Source organism: Myiozetetes cayanensis, unplaced genomic scaffold (genome assembly GCF_022539395.1).
Source record: "Myiozetetes cayanensis isolate MyiCay16 unplaced genomic scaffold, myiCay2020 scf10, whole genome shotgun sequence".
Lineage (NCBI taxonomy): Eukaryota > Metazoa > Chordata > Aves > Passeriformes > Tyrannidae > Myiozetetes > Myiozetetes cayanensis.
In genome coordinates this window covers 18,575,338-18,589,020 of record NW_026086605.1, presented here as the reverse complement: position 1 = coordinate 18,589,020, position 13,683 = coordinate 18,575,338, and the positions used below count along the sequence as shown (strand labels likewise).

At 40.0% G+C, this 13,683-nt stretch overlaps 1 protein-coding gene across 3 annotated transcripts in view; it reads right to left on the bottom strand.

The window, feature by feature from the left end:
* ARHGAP22 (Rho GTPase activating protein 22) overlaps nt 1-13,683 on the bottom strand; it is a 150,800-nt gene that overhangs the window by 61,990 nt on the left and 75,127 nt on the right. The window contains exon 1 of one of the 3 annotated variants that reach the window (XM_050305599.1): nt 500-669. The exons of the other annotated variants lie outside the window; for them this stretch is intronic. Within the exon in view, the coding sequence (XP_050161556.1) occupies nt 500-551 (52 nt within the window). The 5' untranslated portion in view covers nt 552-669. Of the gene's footprint in view, nt 1-499; nt 670-13,683 lie in introns of those variants that run through there. 3 annotated transcript variants of the gene reach the window in all.

Sequence of the window (13,683 nt, the reverse complement as noted above, 5' to 3'; positions counted from 1 at the left end):
GAAAATCTATGTGGAATCATGCACTCAGGTAGTCCTACACGGGAAAGAGGCTAAGAGGAAATATGCTTTTCCTTCACTTAGTATTACTTATTTTATTATTTCAGTGTAGATTTTTTAAAAAAAATGTTCCTTTTGGGGAAAAAAAATACTAGAGCATTACTCAGCTGCCTAACTAAACTTATCTGTAAAAACAAATACATATTCTCCTTTGCTGTTTTGTTCTACATTAGGGATTCCATCTCCATGCAAAACACATGCTCCATGTTTAAAGGGTTAAACATCCTCTCGCTTAGTCGGCTTTTCTGAATGTAAAACGCAAGATAATAACATACACTGTATCTTGAACCAAAATGCACACAGCATAGTAAAACCCCCAGTGCTAAACGACCAGCAGTATGAATAGATCCATTTCCACTGCTTGTTAATTCAAAATAAATCCTTTACTGTGATTTAAAGCAAAACAGACAACACTAAACACACCAAAAACATCACGACTTACCCTTTCGGAGACACTTGCTTTTCTTAAGATATTTGGCAGTAAAAAACGGCATGGCTGCAACACTAAGGTTTCAGCCAAAGCTGACCTTTTATTACCAAGTGCTAAGACCAAAATGAACGGACCATAGAGAGAAAGGAAATTATTATACCAGATCTTTAAAATGCTCAGAGATGAGCAAAGGGAATTCAGAGTGGGATAAAGTATGTCAAGTTGCACGGTGGGGATTGCAGATATCTTTCTGCTCATTAGCACTGCTGTTCAAGTTATTTAAAGTGTGCTCGGGGGAAATGAGGACAATTTCCATGACAATATGTACAGTATCATATAAGGAGGAAGCATTTTTTCAAGCAGAACTTCTGCATTACTCAGCTGTTACAGCAACTAGCAATATGGTGAAAAGGAAAGAAAAAAAACCCACAACATGTTTGGATAATGTAAAAAGAAAAAAAAACACAGGGGAAAAAAAAATCACACCACCAAAACTGATTCTATTAACCAGTTCTTGTCTAGAGTGGAAAATACATCACTGTAAATCTCCTGTCATGTCACTGGGCTATCTCCTCATTTCCTTCATAGGCACTACTGGAAAAAAAAGGAGCCTTGCTTCAGGAGGTTTTGATTCCAGACAGTCATCCCACTACCCTATGCCTCAGTTTACCTCTCTTTCAAATTAGGTCATAGTAGGACAGTGCTTATATTTTAAAAAAATCTTTGAGACTCTTGGGCAGAAGTTAAAAAGAGAAGAACCAGAGCTTAATCCCATTTCTTTGCCCTAGATGATTACAGTTGTTTATTTCCTCTTGCTCCACCGCACTGCTTTTAAGTTTCCTAAAAATCTTTTGGTTTTATTCAATCAAGATGACCTGATATTGAAATTCAGTCTTATTCTTGTTGCTTCTGCTGCCTCTCTGAAGAGTTTAAGGCAGTTTGGTACTGACTTCATATCCTTTCTGATTTCATAAGGGTGGGACAGTACATTTAATGGCAATGACATTTATCTGTGTTTGGCTCCTCCTAGTCACCTGCCTCTAAGTCACTCAACTGCAGCCTATTTCTTGGGCAGGCAACACCTCATTCCCTGCCATGTAAAGGATAAAGCCAGAAATTTGACTACACAGTCTTGGGCACATTAGTGTTTCTCTGCCTCAAGTCTTCCTATGTGTAATAATTAGAAGATAGGAAAATTCGTAACAGAAAAGATCTAAACTTCCACAGGTGCTTCTGCTCTTGGCTTTTACTGATTCCAGCCTTTGGGATACTGCCAAGTCATAACTGCACTGAGATACAAGTAAGGAGTTATTTATAAGTAAGAAAAAACACTTATAATCTATAACCATCTGGTTATAGACTGGATTTGAAGTCAGCTTTCTATAGTAGCAAAGCAACTGATCTGAATAAGGGTAGTGTTATTCTTATAAAGTAAAAGAATATACAATGCTATAATGAAGACTGCAAAAATTTGGGGTGTACTCCAAAAGGTAGAAAGCCAGTAGCAATGCCTTTTCTTGAACTATTTGTTGTCAGCACAGAAATAAATACTAGGCTTTTTTTTTAGGAAAGCCAAGTTTCATGCTTGAGAAAAATCCATTCAGTGTGCAATCTGAAAAACTTCACCATAGTTTAGTATTCATAAATCCTGTGATACTCAGTAGGATGCCACTGATCTTGTATCTGTACCATAATACAGAAAAAAACCAAACCAAATAAGCCACCAGTGGTCTGCTCTTTCTAACTGTCATTAAATGGTTTGGAAATCAGCTGACAAGCTTTCAGACACAAACAATTCTGAATCACATTTTGAGCTAGGGTCAGGTTAACATCACTATATAAAAAACTATTTTGTATGTAACTGTGTATAGAGCAGAAAGGAACAGTAGAAAGTAAAGAGGTGAGAAGAGGGTCCCTTTAAATCAGTGACACAAGCAACTGCCACCTGTGGGTTGGACTTGGGGAATTCACATGACCTTGGAGTGGGGGCCCAAGCTTGCTACTGTTCTCCCTTGGAGATGTCCCAATACCATCTGCTTCAGAAGCTGGAAGGCTTGCACACATTAATGTGCATGTACTACATCCATTCCCTCCATGATCTGATTGGCACACATCTCTCCCCCAAGACAAAGGGGCACCGCAATGCGCAAATATGAAAGGAATTGGTCTAGTAGAAACAACCTACACCATATTTAATCTGGAGACAATGCCTAAACCTAATCTTGTGTCAAAGAAACTCAGACTTTCTCCCAGTTTAAACACAATTTGCAGTCTCACAAATCTTTCCACAGGTATCTGGGAATGTTTGGGTGGGTGGGACTTTTCTGTCACTCCTAATTCCTTTCAGAAGACCCTAAACAAAGATTTACACTAGAATCTGATTATTTTGAAGGAGAAATCTGGCAGTCAGGATAAAAATAGAGTTCATCCCTGAACCTTGTGACACTTCCTCCTGCTATCACTGTGTGGTTCATGGAAGAAGATGCCATGCCCAAACAGCCCTCGAAACACCATCTTTCTGTTTGCTAGCAGACATGTCCCAACACACCAGGCTGGAGTTTCTGATGCAGTAAGTCTGCCTCTCTGTACTCAGTAAATTAAAGAAAAAAAAAAAAAAGATTTAAGAAATACCCAGTAAAACCACAGCATGACCACAAGGGAACTCCCTTCTCTACCAGTTTAGCACAGGGTCAAATATAGACTAACGCAGTAATCCCTCACTGATGCCTAAGAATCTGGCCCTTTAATGACCTTGCATAAAACCCTACTGCTTTTAACTCCAGTACGCTATATTCTGCCTCATTTCCAACTCACTCTGCCCTTGGAGTTGAAAGCAGAGGTTGCCTTCCTGTTAGACTTGCAATTTCTAGGGAGAACTTTGAACTTACATAAACAAACATTTGTATCTCTCATTTGTATCCAGGGCAATGAAACCCAGGCTCTTGATCTCTTCTAGTCCTCACCTCCTACTACCACAGCCTATTTTGAGGAACTCTAAGACCTTTTATCTTCATGATGGGAGAACTGTTTATTCTTTATCCTGTGGTACTCTTCTGTTGCTCAGGCACAGCTTTCGTTAATCAGCTCTCCAAAAAGACTAAAATCAGGTAAAAATTTCTATCCCGACAAAAATCTGCAGACACCAATAGACTGAATTGGATCCAAAACCTTAAATGTTATCATTTACCCACCTTTGTCTGCTTCCTTTAGTAATGCTTTTAGAAAGGACCAGATACAACTGGGACTGCAAGAAATCTAAATATTTTTCTGTTATGTATCATCTCACCAAAACCACATTAAATATATATTTAGCAGGTTTCCCTACTTTTATTTGTCCTCCTTCAGCTTCAGATCCCAGTTCCCAGTGACTGTGGAGCACACAGAGCTCAACCTTTACTGTTAGCAGCAGGTTGTGGACAAAAGCACCAGTAAGTATTCATACTGCATTTTCTGTTACAAATTTCAGCACAGTGTTTCAAAACACTTTACTAAGAAAGAAAGCATCATCTTCCCCACCTTACAGATGGGAACTGGGGAAAGGGATTGTGACTTCTGTACAATCACCACAAGATTAAAAAAGGGAATAAGAGGGAGATTTTTCTGATACATAAGTGAGCAGCATACAGATTTTTGGTTCCTCTTCTCTCTCCTGTGGCCAAAGAGGATTTCACCATTTCAGATGAACAATGTAGTGACTGGTAACAAATATGAAAACTCCTGCTTTCTCTTAAAGGTCATTAGTTGTGGACACATGTTGGAATTTTCCACTGAATTACAGCCTTGGGGGTTTTCTGCTGTTATTTCCCATCTGGGCGTAGTTAGCACGAAACTGAGAGAAAGACTCGACCTTATTGTTAAGGCATCTGATCACAGACTATGTGATAAGACTACATCGCTCTCATAGTCCTTGAATGCCAGGCTGTCAGTGACTGGAGGGAAAGGAGGTGGAGCAGAGGTGCCCTCCATCACACATGATGCTCTAGAATGGCAGGCAGTGGAGACGCAGGTGCTCCCTCCCTGACTCCACCACCACGTCTGGCCTGGAAAGGGACCAAGGCTCTGCAGCCCAACACGGTAAATGAGCAGGCAGGTGGCTGTCAGAAGATGGCATGGCCACGTGCCGGGCAAAAGCTGCTGTGCTATGCAAGCCTGGACACAGGAGGAATACCAGATGACTGCAGTAATACTCACCTCAGTGTGCTTCCATACCCCCAACTCCTATTTTATCAGATGAAAAGAGTATGCACTCAGGGTACCAATTTAAAAAGATTTCTCCTCCCTACAGAGTGACCAGCAGAGATTTCAATCTGTTGCTGATTGGGCTGATAAAGTCAGTCTTTTTTTCCTTTTAGCAGTTTAGAACTCAGCCTACCCTAGAACAAGTAGGGTCATTTTAGTCTGTGACCACATACATAAATTGTATCTACAGAACAAAGGAATCTCAGGTCAATTAAAAAGATCCTGTGGCTATAATATTCTTCTGGGAAGATGCCATCTACATATGCTTATTACAGCCACATAAATCCCACCCCCTCACTTGCCTCAAGCAAGTAATTGTCTTTAAAAGCAAGCAAAATAATTATTTTTCCAACATACTTGTCATCATTAATTATGGCCAGAATAGCCAAGTAGGAGCTCATGCCTAGGCTTTTAAATGCTTGTAGCTAGTTAGCATGGCTGCCTGTAACTTTACAGCTTTTTTTGCAGTGTTAACATTAACATACTATGGCTTCATTAAATCAAGGCACCCACTGATGAGCTAAGTATGATTCATCTGAGAACACTGAGACCCTTCATGCTTATCAGTCCCCTAGCAAGACTGGGGTTTAATTTATGCCTATGCTATGAGTATATTCGAGCAGCGCTGGCTCTATTCCAAACATCGCATTCAAGTAAACATGTTCCAATGAAGAAAAGATTTTTTCAAAACACAAAGACTGGAGGCTGCAGGAATTAAATGCCAGAGGTCCACTGAGATAGAGACATTTCATTGGCCACTTCCGCAAAGCTCTGTGGCTTTAGTCTACAAACATCTGATACTAACTTCCTAAAAACCAGAATGCAAACTTTGGCCTGGCTCCTGTACTTCTCTCTGAGCCAAGTCTCCCACTGAAGTTGATGGGACTTTCCCTACATAAAGGCTACAGAGTTTGCCCTACTTTTTCTTTTTCTTTTTTTTCTTTCCCTAGTTTAACAGGGCAGGCGAGGGTAGGGGAAGAGATGCTATTTCCTTACTACATAGAGGATAGATATATTTGATGAGTAGATGTGATGTAGAGGGTGGTGTGATGAAAACCCACTTGATTCAGAAGATTACAATATAGTGGGAAGTCCACTGACAACTTCTAGAAGGTATTTTTTTCTTAATTGATTTTTAAATGACATGTTTCTAAAGTAACAGTGACTTTTGTTGGTCAACCAGCTTGAATACAATCTGACTTCTGAATTGTTGCCACTCCGGGCATTCATAAATTTCAGATCAGCCCACCGAAATCAGTAGACCGGTTTCCAACCAATAGGAATTTTTCATTATTACCTATATTCTGTTTTGAGACTTTACAGATCCTATTTTTTATCTTAATTTAAAATCCACAAACAGTAAGAGAGTTCTTCATTAATGAAAGTTGCAAGTTTTATGATCATAATATTCAGAATTAGGTTTTCAAGGGAAAACACATACATAATGAGACACAGCATATGAATTCAGGCCTATATACAGCCTTGCTACATTTTTCTTAATTCACCTTGAAAATTAAATAAAATTATGCAGGTACCTAAATCAAATGAGGACAAAAATATATCTATAGCACTTACAAAGCAGAACAGGACAAAGTGGTAAGTCTATGGTGCCTTGTTAAGAGATACTGATAACACCAAACAGATTCAGGAACACATTTTTACTGCTGAAATGGAGTCCAAAGTATGGATTTTAATAACACAGCAGGTAAAACTGAACTGAATAAATCACTAAACCAGTAAGTGTTGTGAGAGTGAGGAAGAAGCTTTTGCTTACAGTCTCAACACAGGAAATAGGTGCACTTTTGTTCCTAGTCCTATTAGCAAGAAATTTAGCACAGACACATGTACTCTTCACCCTAGACAGGATAATGAAATAAAGACAAGGACAGAGATGGGAGCTGAAAAGAAAGACTGCATGTGCAACATAAGGTAGCAGCACATCTTCTGTGGGGTGTTCTTATCCTAGAGCTGCAGAGCCACTGGTTACAAGCCCCTGACAACACCCCCAGCACCATGCAGTCCTTCACCAGATCCTCCAGTACAGCTAGGAGAGCCACAACCAAGAGGATTAAAGCCCTCACCCCAGGCACCAGTTAAGGAAAAAGTTTAGTTTTTTCTCCATAAGCTCTGATTTTCATCCTCATTACACAATTGCCACTCCACAGTCCCTCAAGCATATATAATGCAACACAGCAATGCCAGTCTCACCATGCAAACTTCCCCAGGCTTTTACAGGGGCACAGGGAAAGAGGAATAAAATGGTAAAATGCAAATCAGTCACATACTGAATTTCAAAGCTGCCTTTAATTACAATTTCTTCCTGTTTCCCTGGGTGTTTGGAGTACCGCTCTAAGCAAGCCACACTGGTAAACAGAGTCCTGATCATCTCATTAAACTCATTCAAGCATAACATCTGCCTTGGCAAGTCACTGGCTTTGAACAGAATCTGAATTCTAGGCTACAGTCAAGCAGAAGAATCAAGGTACTATACACTTCAGTATTTCTATTTTCACATCCCTCCTTTGGGCAGAGAATGAGACAGAACTTCTCTTTCATGCACAGATGTGAGGAAACAGGGACCGCGCAGGTTCCTGTAAGACTCCTAAACAAGGATGCACCTTCCTTAAGGATTATACCACTGCTGGCCTGGGACCTGCACACCCCTTTAATCCTGCACTCAGGCCACAGTCCCTTATTTTTGGATAACTCCTCCTCAGGAAAGCAACTTGACAGTTAATTTTGTTTTCCCTTTGCCTCTACCAGAGCTGACAGCAGGCAAAACACCTTCTCTTCAGAACTGGTAATTACAACAGTAATTTCCAGAAAACAAGCCTATTCAATCAAGCAAAAACTGCTTGTATTTCAAGGTGCAGCAGGGAAAATAAATACAGCCGTAACACTGGGCCAAATTCTCAATCAGCAGTAATGATGCCTGATTTATCCTCAGCTGAGTATCTGACCCTACTTCTTTCCAGCAAAGCCACAGCTGAGACCTTTAGGTCTGTCCACTGAACTCCAGGGCTAGATTTGTACTCGGAGTTTTTCCAGTGATGCCAGAGGGGTATCAGTACACAGACTGAAGCATCATTCTTAGTACACCTTCAGCTTAGACCGAGAGAGCTGCAGATCTGCTACCATAATGCATCCTATAGTCCACACTAAACAAAACCATCATGTGAAGAGAGGTAATGGATACTTAACTGCATTGGCAATGTCTGCCAATCAGAGAAGAAAAGTATTTTCACCCTTGACCAGTAAAGAGCACAATGTACATTCAGCTTCAGACAGGTACAACTAGAGTAATTTAACTACACTGTTATCCACAGAAGCACCTTAACAACAGAACAGAGGCAGAAGAATGAAAGATGCATTTCAAGGAGATTAGAACAGTTTTTTAATTCAATGCAAATTGCTCTGGCCTAAATTAAAACCTAACACTGCATTTTGCATAAAGTATTTCAATATCTTTACTGATAAATATATTTTTTATATTTAAAAGCTGATCTACAGCAGAAGAAAAAAAAAGGCAAAAGCAATCGGTGCAAAAATAAACTAAAAACATTTGAAAGATAGCAAATTGTTTTGGGACAACCCAAAATGAATTTTGTCGTTACTTTTCAGAAAAGTAACTTTAACATCTCTGTCTGATTTTCCCCAGGATAGACTGATATTTTCCCCATACTTCTTCCCCTGAGATCATTGTTTTCCCAAGGAAAATATTGTAGGCAAGTAATTAAAAAAAAAAAAAAAAAGGAAAGAAAAATAGAACTCTCCCAAACAACAATAACAAAAAAAGCTTTTACTTTTCTCCAGTGGTATCTAGATTATGCCCTAAGAGCTTCTCCTTGTTCAGAAAAGGCCCTGAAGCTGACAGTCTTACAGGGACTCAGACAGCTCTGTTCCCAGTGGAGTACGAGATGGAGAGCAGGAGACATTTGCACATCCTGTACTCGAACCGTTTTGATCCATCAACACTCACCAGCTAAACATTTCACACCACTATACCACACCATGATAAGGACTGTCAGCATCTTCATCACTCTTCTACTGCACACAGGTCCACAGTCCATAGGTGTGACTTCTCAGAACGCATTACTTTGCTTTACTCATTTGTCCCTAGCAAGCGAAACTCTCTCCACCCTTTATATTGAATATGGTGGATGAGAGGTTTGATGTACTATTCAAATTCATCGCCATTTTTCTTTAAATTTTACTCTGGCTCCTCCAACTTTCTTTCCCCCATTGCATGGGCAAAAACAAATCCGGTGCTAATAATGACAAGGTAGTGGATTCAATCCCCATATGGGTCATTCACTTAAGACTCAGACTTGATTGTCTTTGTGGGTCTCTTCCTACTCAGAATATTCTGTGAATATCTAATAGTGATGCAAATATCCTCATACAACAAGTTAATATGATTTGTTGCTAATTACTCACACAAACACCCAAGTAACTTAGCCCCAACTGCACAATGACAATCTCCATTTTAGAGGGGGGACGACTGTTCCCTACAGATGACAAGAAATCATATTTTTCTATAATGGTACTGCTTCAAAGACTGAGAAACAAATATTTAGACAAATATATCATTATTGATTAAATTTAATATCAATGCATCAAATTACTTATGTCAAGTACAGCCTCAGGATGAGGAGGGAGGGGGATGAGATCTCAGGATGGAGGAAGAACCAGAGCAGGAGTATTCAAAAGCTTCACATATTTCAGGCTCAAAAGAGTTGAATCCCATTGGTTTATCTAGCAATCTGGAAAATGAACCAGCCTGGAACACCTCGATTCACAAGTTCAACCCAAGGTATCAGCAATAAATGGATTGTTCAGTTCAGGGTATGTGCTATATATCATGTATTCCTCAATGTTGCAAGACACAGCAAGTTTTAGAACATCACACAAACTCAAGACTTTAGTTAAAACAAACTAAAGTAAGCAGAAGAAAGCTATATTTAGTCGGATCAGAGTTAGATGTATAGGGATGAGGCACAGAAAAAATACAAGGAGAGAACATGATGGGGTTTGTTGTTGTATGTGGTACATATACATTCATATGTTACAGCCCTACCTAACAGCTACAAACAGACTTGTTATCCCGTGAGTGTCTAATCCCATTCTGAAGTCATTTAAGTTTTAGCTCCCATAATGAACTGTGGAAGGGGAGCTGCAATCTCATTGTTAACTACCCAGTAAAAAAAAAATACTTCTATGTTGATTTTTAAAAACATTTAAGTGATCATAGCTGCTGTGTTGTGACCAGTCCTGAATATTTAATTATTCCCTTTTTGTTTTGCCCATCCTGTTCAGAGTTATATACAGTTCTATTGTACCCACCTCTCAATGACATCTTCTCATGACCTAGGCAGTTTCTTCCTGCATGGAAACCATACAGTTGAAACTATTCCTGTTGCTTTTACCTTTGGTATGTACCTTTTAGGAACTGTTATAACAGAGTAGGGGAGATCAGAATATGATCAAAGTCCTTAGTCTATTTTATAGGATGGAATATCTGTGTAGAGTAAAAATGGACAGACAACTCCAGGAAATGGGTTACCAAAGTAATTGCCAGAAGGAAAACACCTCTAATTGCAGAACTGAAGGTATTTTCTCTATTTTTGAAATGGATGCAAAGCTGTCAACAAATCTCTAGCCATGTTCTGTTATAGCACAGAACAGACATCCCCTATGGTTCTTGAAGGAGGCTTGGAGTACAAACCCCACCAGGTCTGATCATAAATCCGTGGATGAAAAAGGCAGCCCCCTACAAGCTCAACTTTCCTGGTAGCCCTGCTCTAATCAAGTCAGCAGTGCTGACTGACTTATGTCTGTTGAGCACTATGGAAAACAAGTGTGCAGGGCAGTATCAGGAATTTAGGTAACTCTCTCTTTTACAGAATGCTCTCTCTCCTAAATACCAGGTTTTGTTTTATGTTTTTATAAACTACTTCTAGATTTTCCATTTTCTCATTTAGGAGAAACATATACACAGAACAGGAAGTGAGTGGAAGTGAAATCAAAACAGTCCCAACGTGCACAATGAACGTAGGAAAAGCTTCTGATATTCGATACCAACATGACAGTGAGGATGACTAACGCACTCTCACCAGAGAAGCTACATTTGTAGTAGCTTATTCTTGCATTTCAGACTCTGGAATTGCCTATCAGAGTTAGATGGTCTTCCCCAGGATACCAGCATCTTGCTGGTGGTGTGGTGGAGAAGGGAAACAAGATGTTTCCTCATAAATTTTTTTTTTTGCTTTGCTGTTTCTTTCCCACTCATGCAATGCATGTGTACAGTGTGGTTTCAGAGTGCAGCACTAGAATGTCTGCATTTTAAGTCGTAGGGCTCATGGTTTTGATCTATGGGTGGCTATATTTAGGACCTCAGGCTGCTGCAACCAAACAGCGTGGGAACACTTTTGGGAGTCATCTTGTCTACTTAGATCTTTTCTGATATGCTAATTAGGGCAACAGCAAGCAGTACCTTAGCTGAGAATGCTTCAAAGTTTTCCTATTTTGATACACATCGAAGAGGATGCCTCACTGTGTAGCAGTTATTAACCAGACCCCACATCACTGTAGAGCAGCTGACAGCACACAGATGTGCTGCACTGCCTATCGCTGTGCACAGACAAGGAGCCTTTTTTAAGCCACTGCTCAGCTGCAGCCACCTTTCCCGAAACTGCATCCACAGCACAAAAGCACAGCCACAAAAAGAGCAGGCAACAATACTGCTCTGGATCAGACCAACTAGCCTAAGCAAACATATCACAATAATCCACTGAGCAAGATAAGTGGGGATAAAACTCACATTGCTCAACTTCCCAGGGTTCAACTCTTGCTTAAATGCAGCACTTTGCACTGTTGCCCAGCATTATGCATTGTAAGGCTCCTTCAGTCACCTGCAACACAAATGTTTTGCACGGGGTTGCCCGTGTCTCACAGGTTGGCCAGTTCACCCTGGGCAATAAGGGCTGCGTTGTCTGGGATGGATTCACCACTCCAACCAGGTGCTGACAGCTGTCCAAGTCTTTCTGTCCTGGTGGAAAGGAGTCAAGTGAATTCTGCTAAGAGTCTGACTGGGTCGCCTAGAGAGGGGAAGTGGGGAAGGAAGAGCATCTCTGCAACAGATCCATCTGAGATGGTAATGTGATCAGGAGACTAAGCCTTCTCACCCGCCACTCCATGTGAATTAGCTTTCAGATCTTTCCTGCTGTCCTCTAAAGCACTACCATTTTCCTCAGCATTTTCCTCTACAGCTCTTCTGCTACACTGATTTCCTGAAGGCCAGTGGGTAATTCCCAGTCTGGGAACTCTGGAAAACTATCTGGTATTTGGCCCACTCCATCCAGGACCTGAAAAACAGAGCTAAAACTGCTGGTTTGACCTGCAGTGTCACACAATATTTCTAACAATTAGGCTTCCTCATTTTGCTCTAACAACCCTGTACACATGACAGTGTGTTTGCTGGGTAGACACCAAACTGTGTTCTATACCTGTCACAAATTCCACCTTAAAGGAACCAGGGGTTCACAGTCCGTTTGAACACCAGGATCAAGTTTACATTACTGTGAAGTGCAAAATTTCCAGCTACCTATAAAGCTTAATGTTATCACGACCTATATTTTACAAGCAGACATAAAGAGTAATAATCCATGTAATTAACAGCCTGAGCCAGACCACTCCTTCAAGCAAGAATATAAGTACTAGGAAGATAACTAATCACTAATCTACAGGAAGATCGTAAATCATGGATTTTACAGACAGTGTTGGTTTATAAAGTGCAAAATATTCCAGACAAAATGGGCTGGCTTGCCACAAGGAAGCTGTAAAACAAGTACAGAAGTACAGGAGGGGCAATGTGTTTGTATTTTGTTACAATACAAAATTCCTGAATTCCTTAGTACCATAACTCAAGTTTTCTGGAATATGAACACTGCCAGAAGTACTCAAAAATCATAAGGGCTTCTCAAAAAGGCATTATCGTAGCACTGAGTAACTGAGTAGATTAAAATTGAGAAAAAGTATGCAATAGTCAGTAGCAGAGCAAGCAGCTCAGGGAGAGGAGGCCAGTTCTATTCTGAATTGGAACATGGTTTTAATCCCTTTGCCACAGCTCCTTGTATGCAAAATGGTGAAGAGGACAACTCATTTCTGTCTTGTGTAACATGGCAGAGGCTCCACAACAATTAATGCTGGCTCTAAGCTACCAAATCACTTAAGGCATGACTGAGCTAGATCAGGCACAGACACAATCACATTTCTGTCAAGTTAGGGAAAGCACACAATAGAGCTTTTACATCAGCTTTATGTCAGCTGCAGAAGAAAAGATACTTAATCCAACAAAAAATTGGAATGATATAAGCAGACCATATCTATATAAGCAGACCATATCTAAGTCAAAATAACGCCTGCTAGTTTACATCCTGAGGGAGGATGTCTATTTTTTTTTTTTATTTGAAACATCAAAAAGAATTTATATCAGAGCAGTACTTTGGTTCACATGGCTACATCTTTGGTACTAACAGCTCCAAAATCTTGTTAAATTTTTGAACAGCCTTAGACTGTCAACTGTTCAGTACATGTTAAACCTCTCATCAAATACACACAGTATGAGGCTCTAGTCCCAGCTGTTATTCAGGTCTTGTATCCAGATTTTTGTTTACATCTCCATTTAGAGGCTTCCAAGATTTCTCTCTCCCTAGAGAACACATCTTTTAATGTTTTATTTAGTGTTCAGATAATATCTTCATAAAGATCTATAAGCAGAAAAGTGTGAGAGCATAGTAGATAGTAGAAGTGTTGCAAACTGCAGTGACAGAAGTAGAACAAAGAATCCTAGATAGGTTACAAAGACAAAAATAACCACAGGAGATGAAAAACAATGTATTATGTGAAAACAATGCATATGTTATGGAAAAATGAATCCTGGCAACCATGGGAGTTGA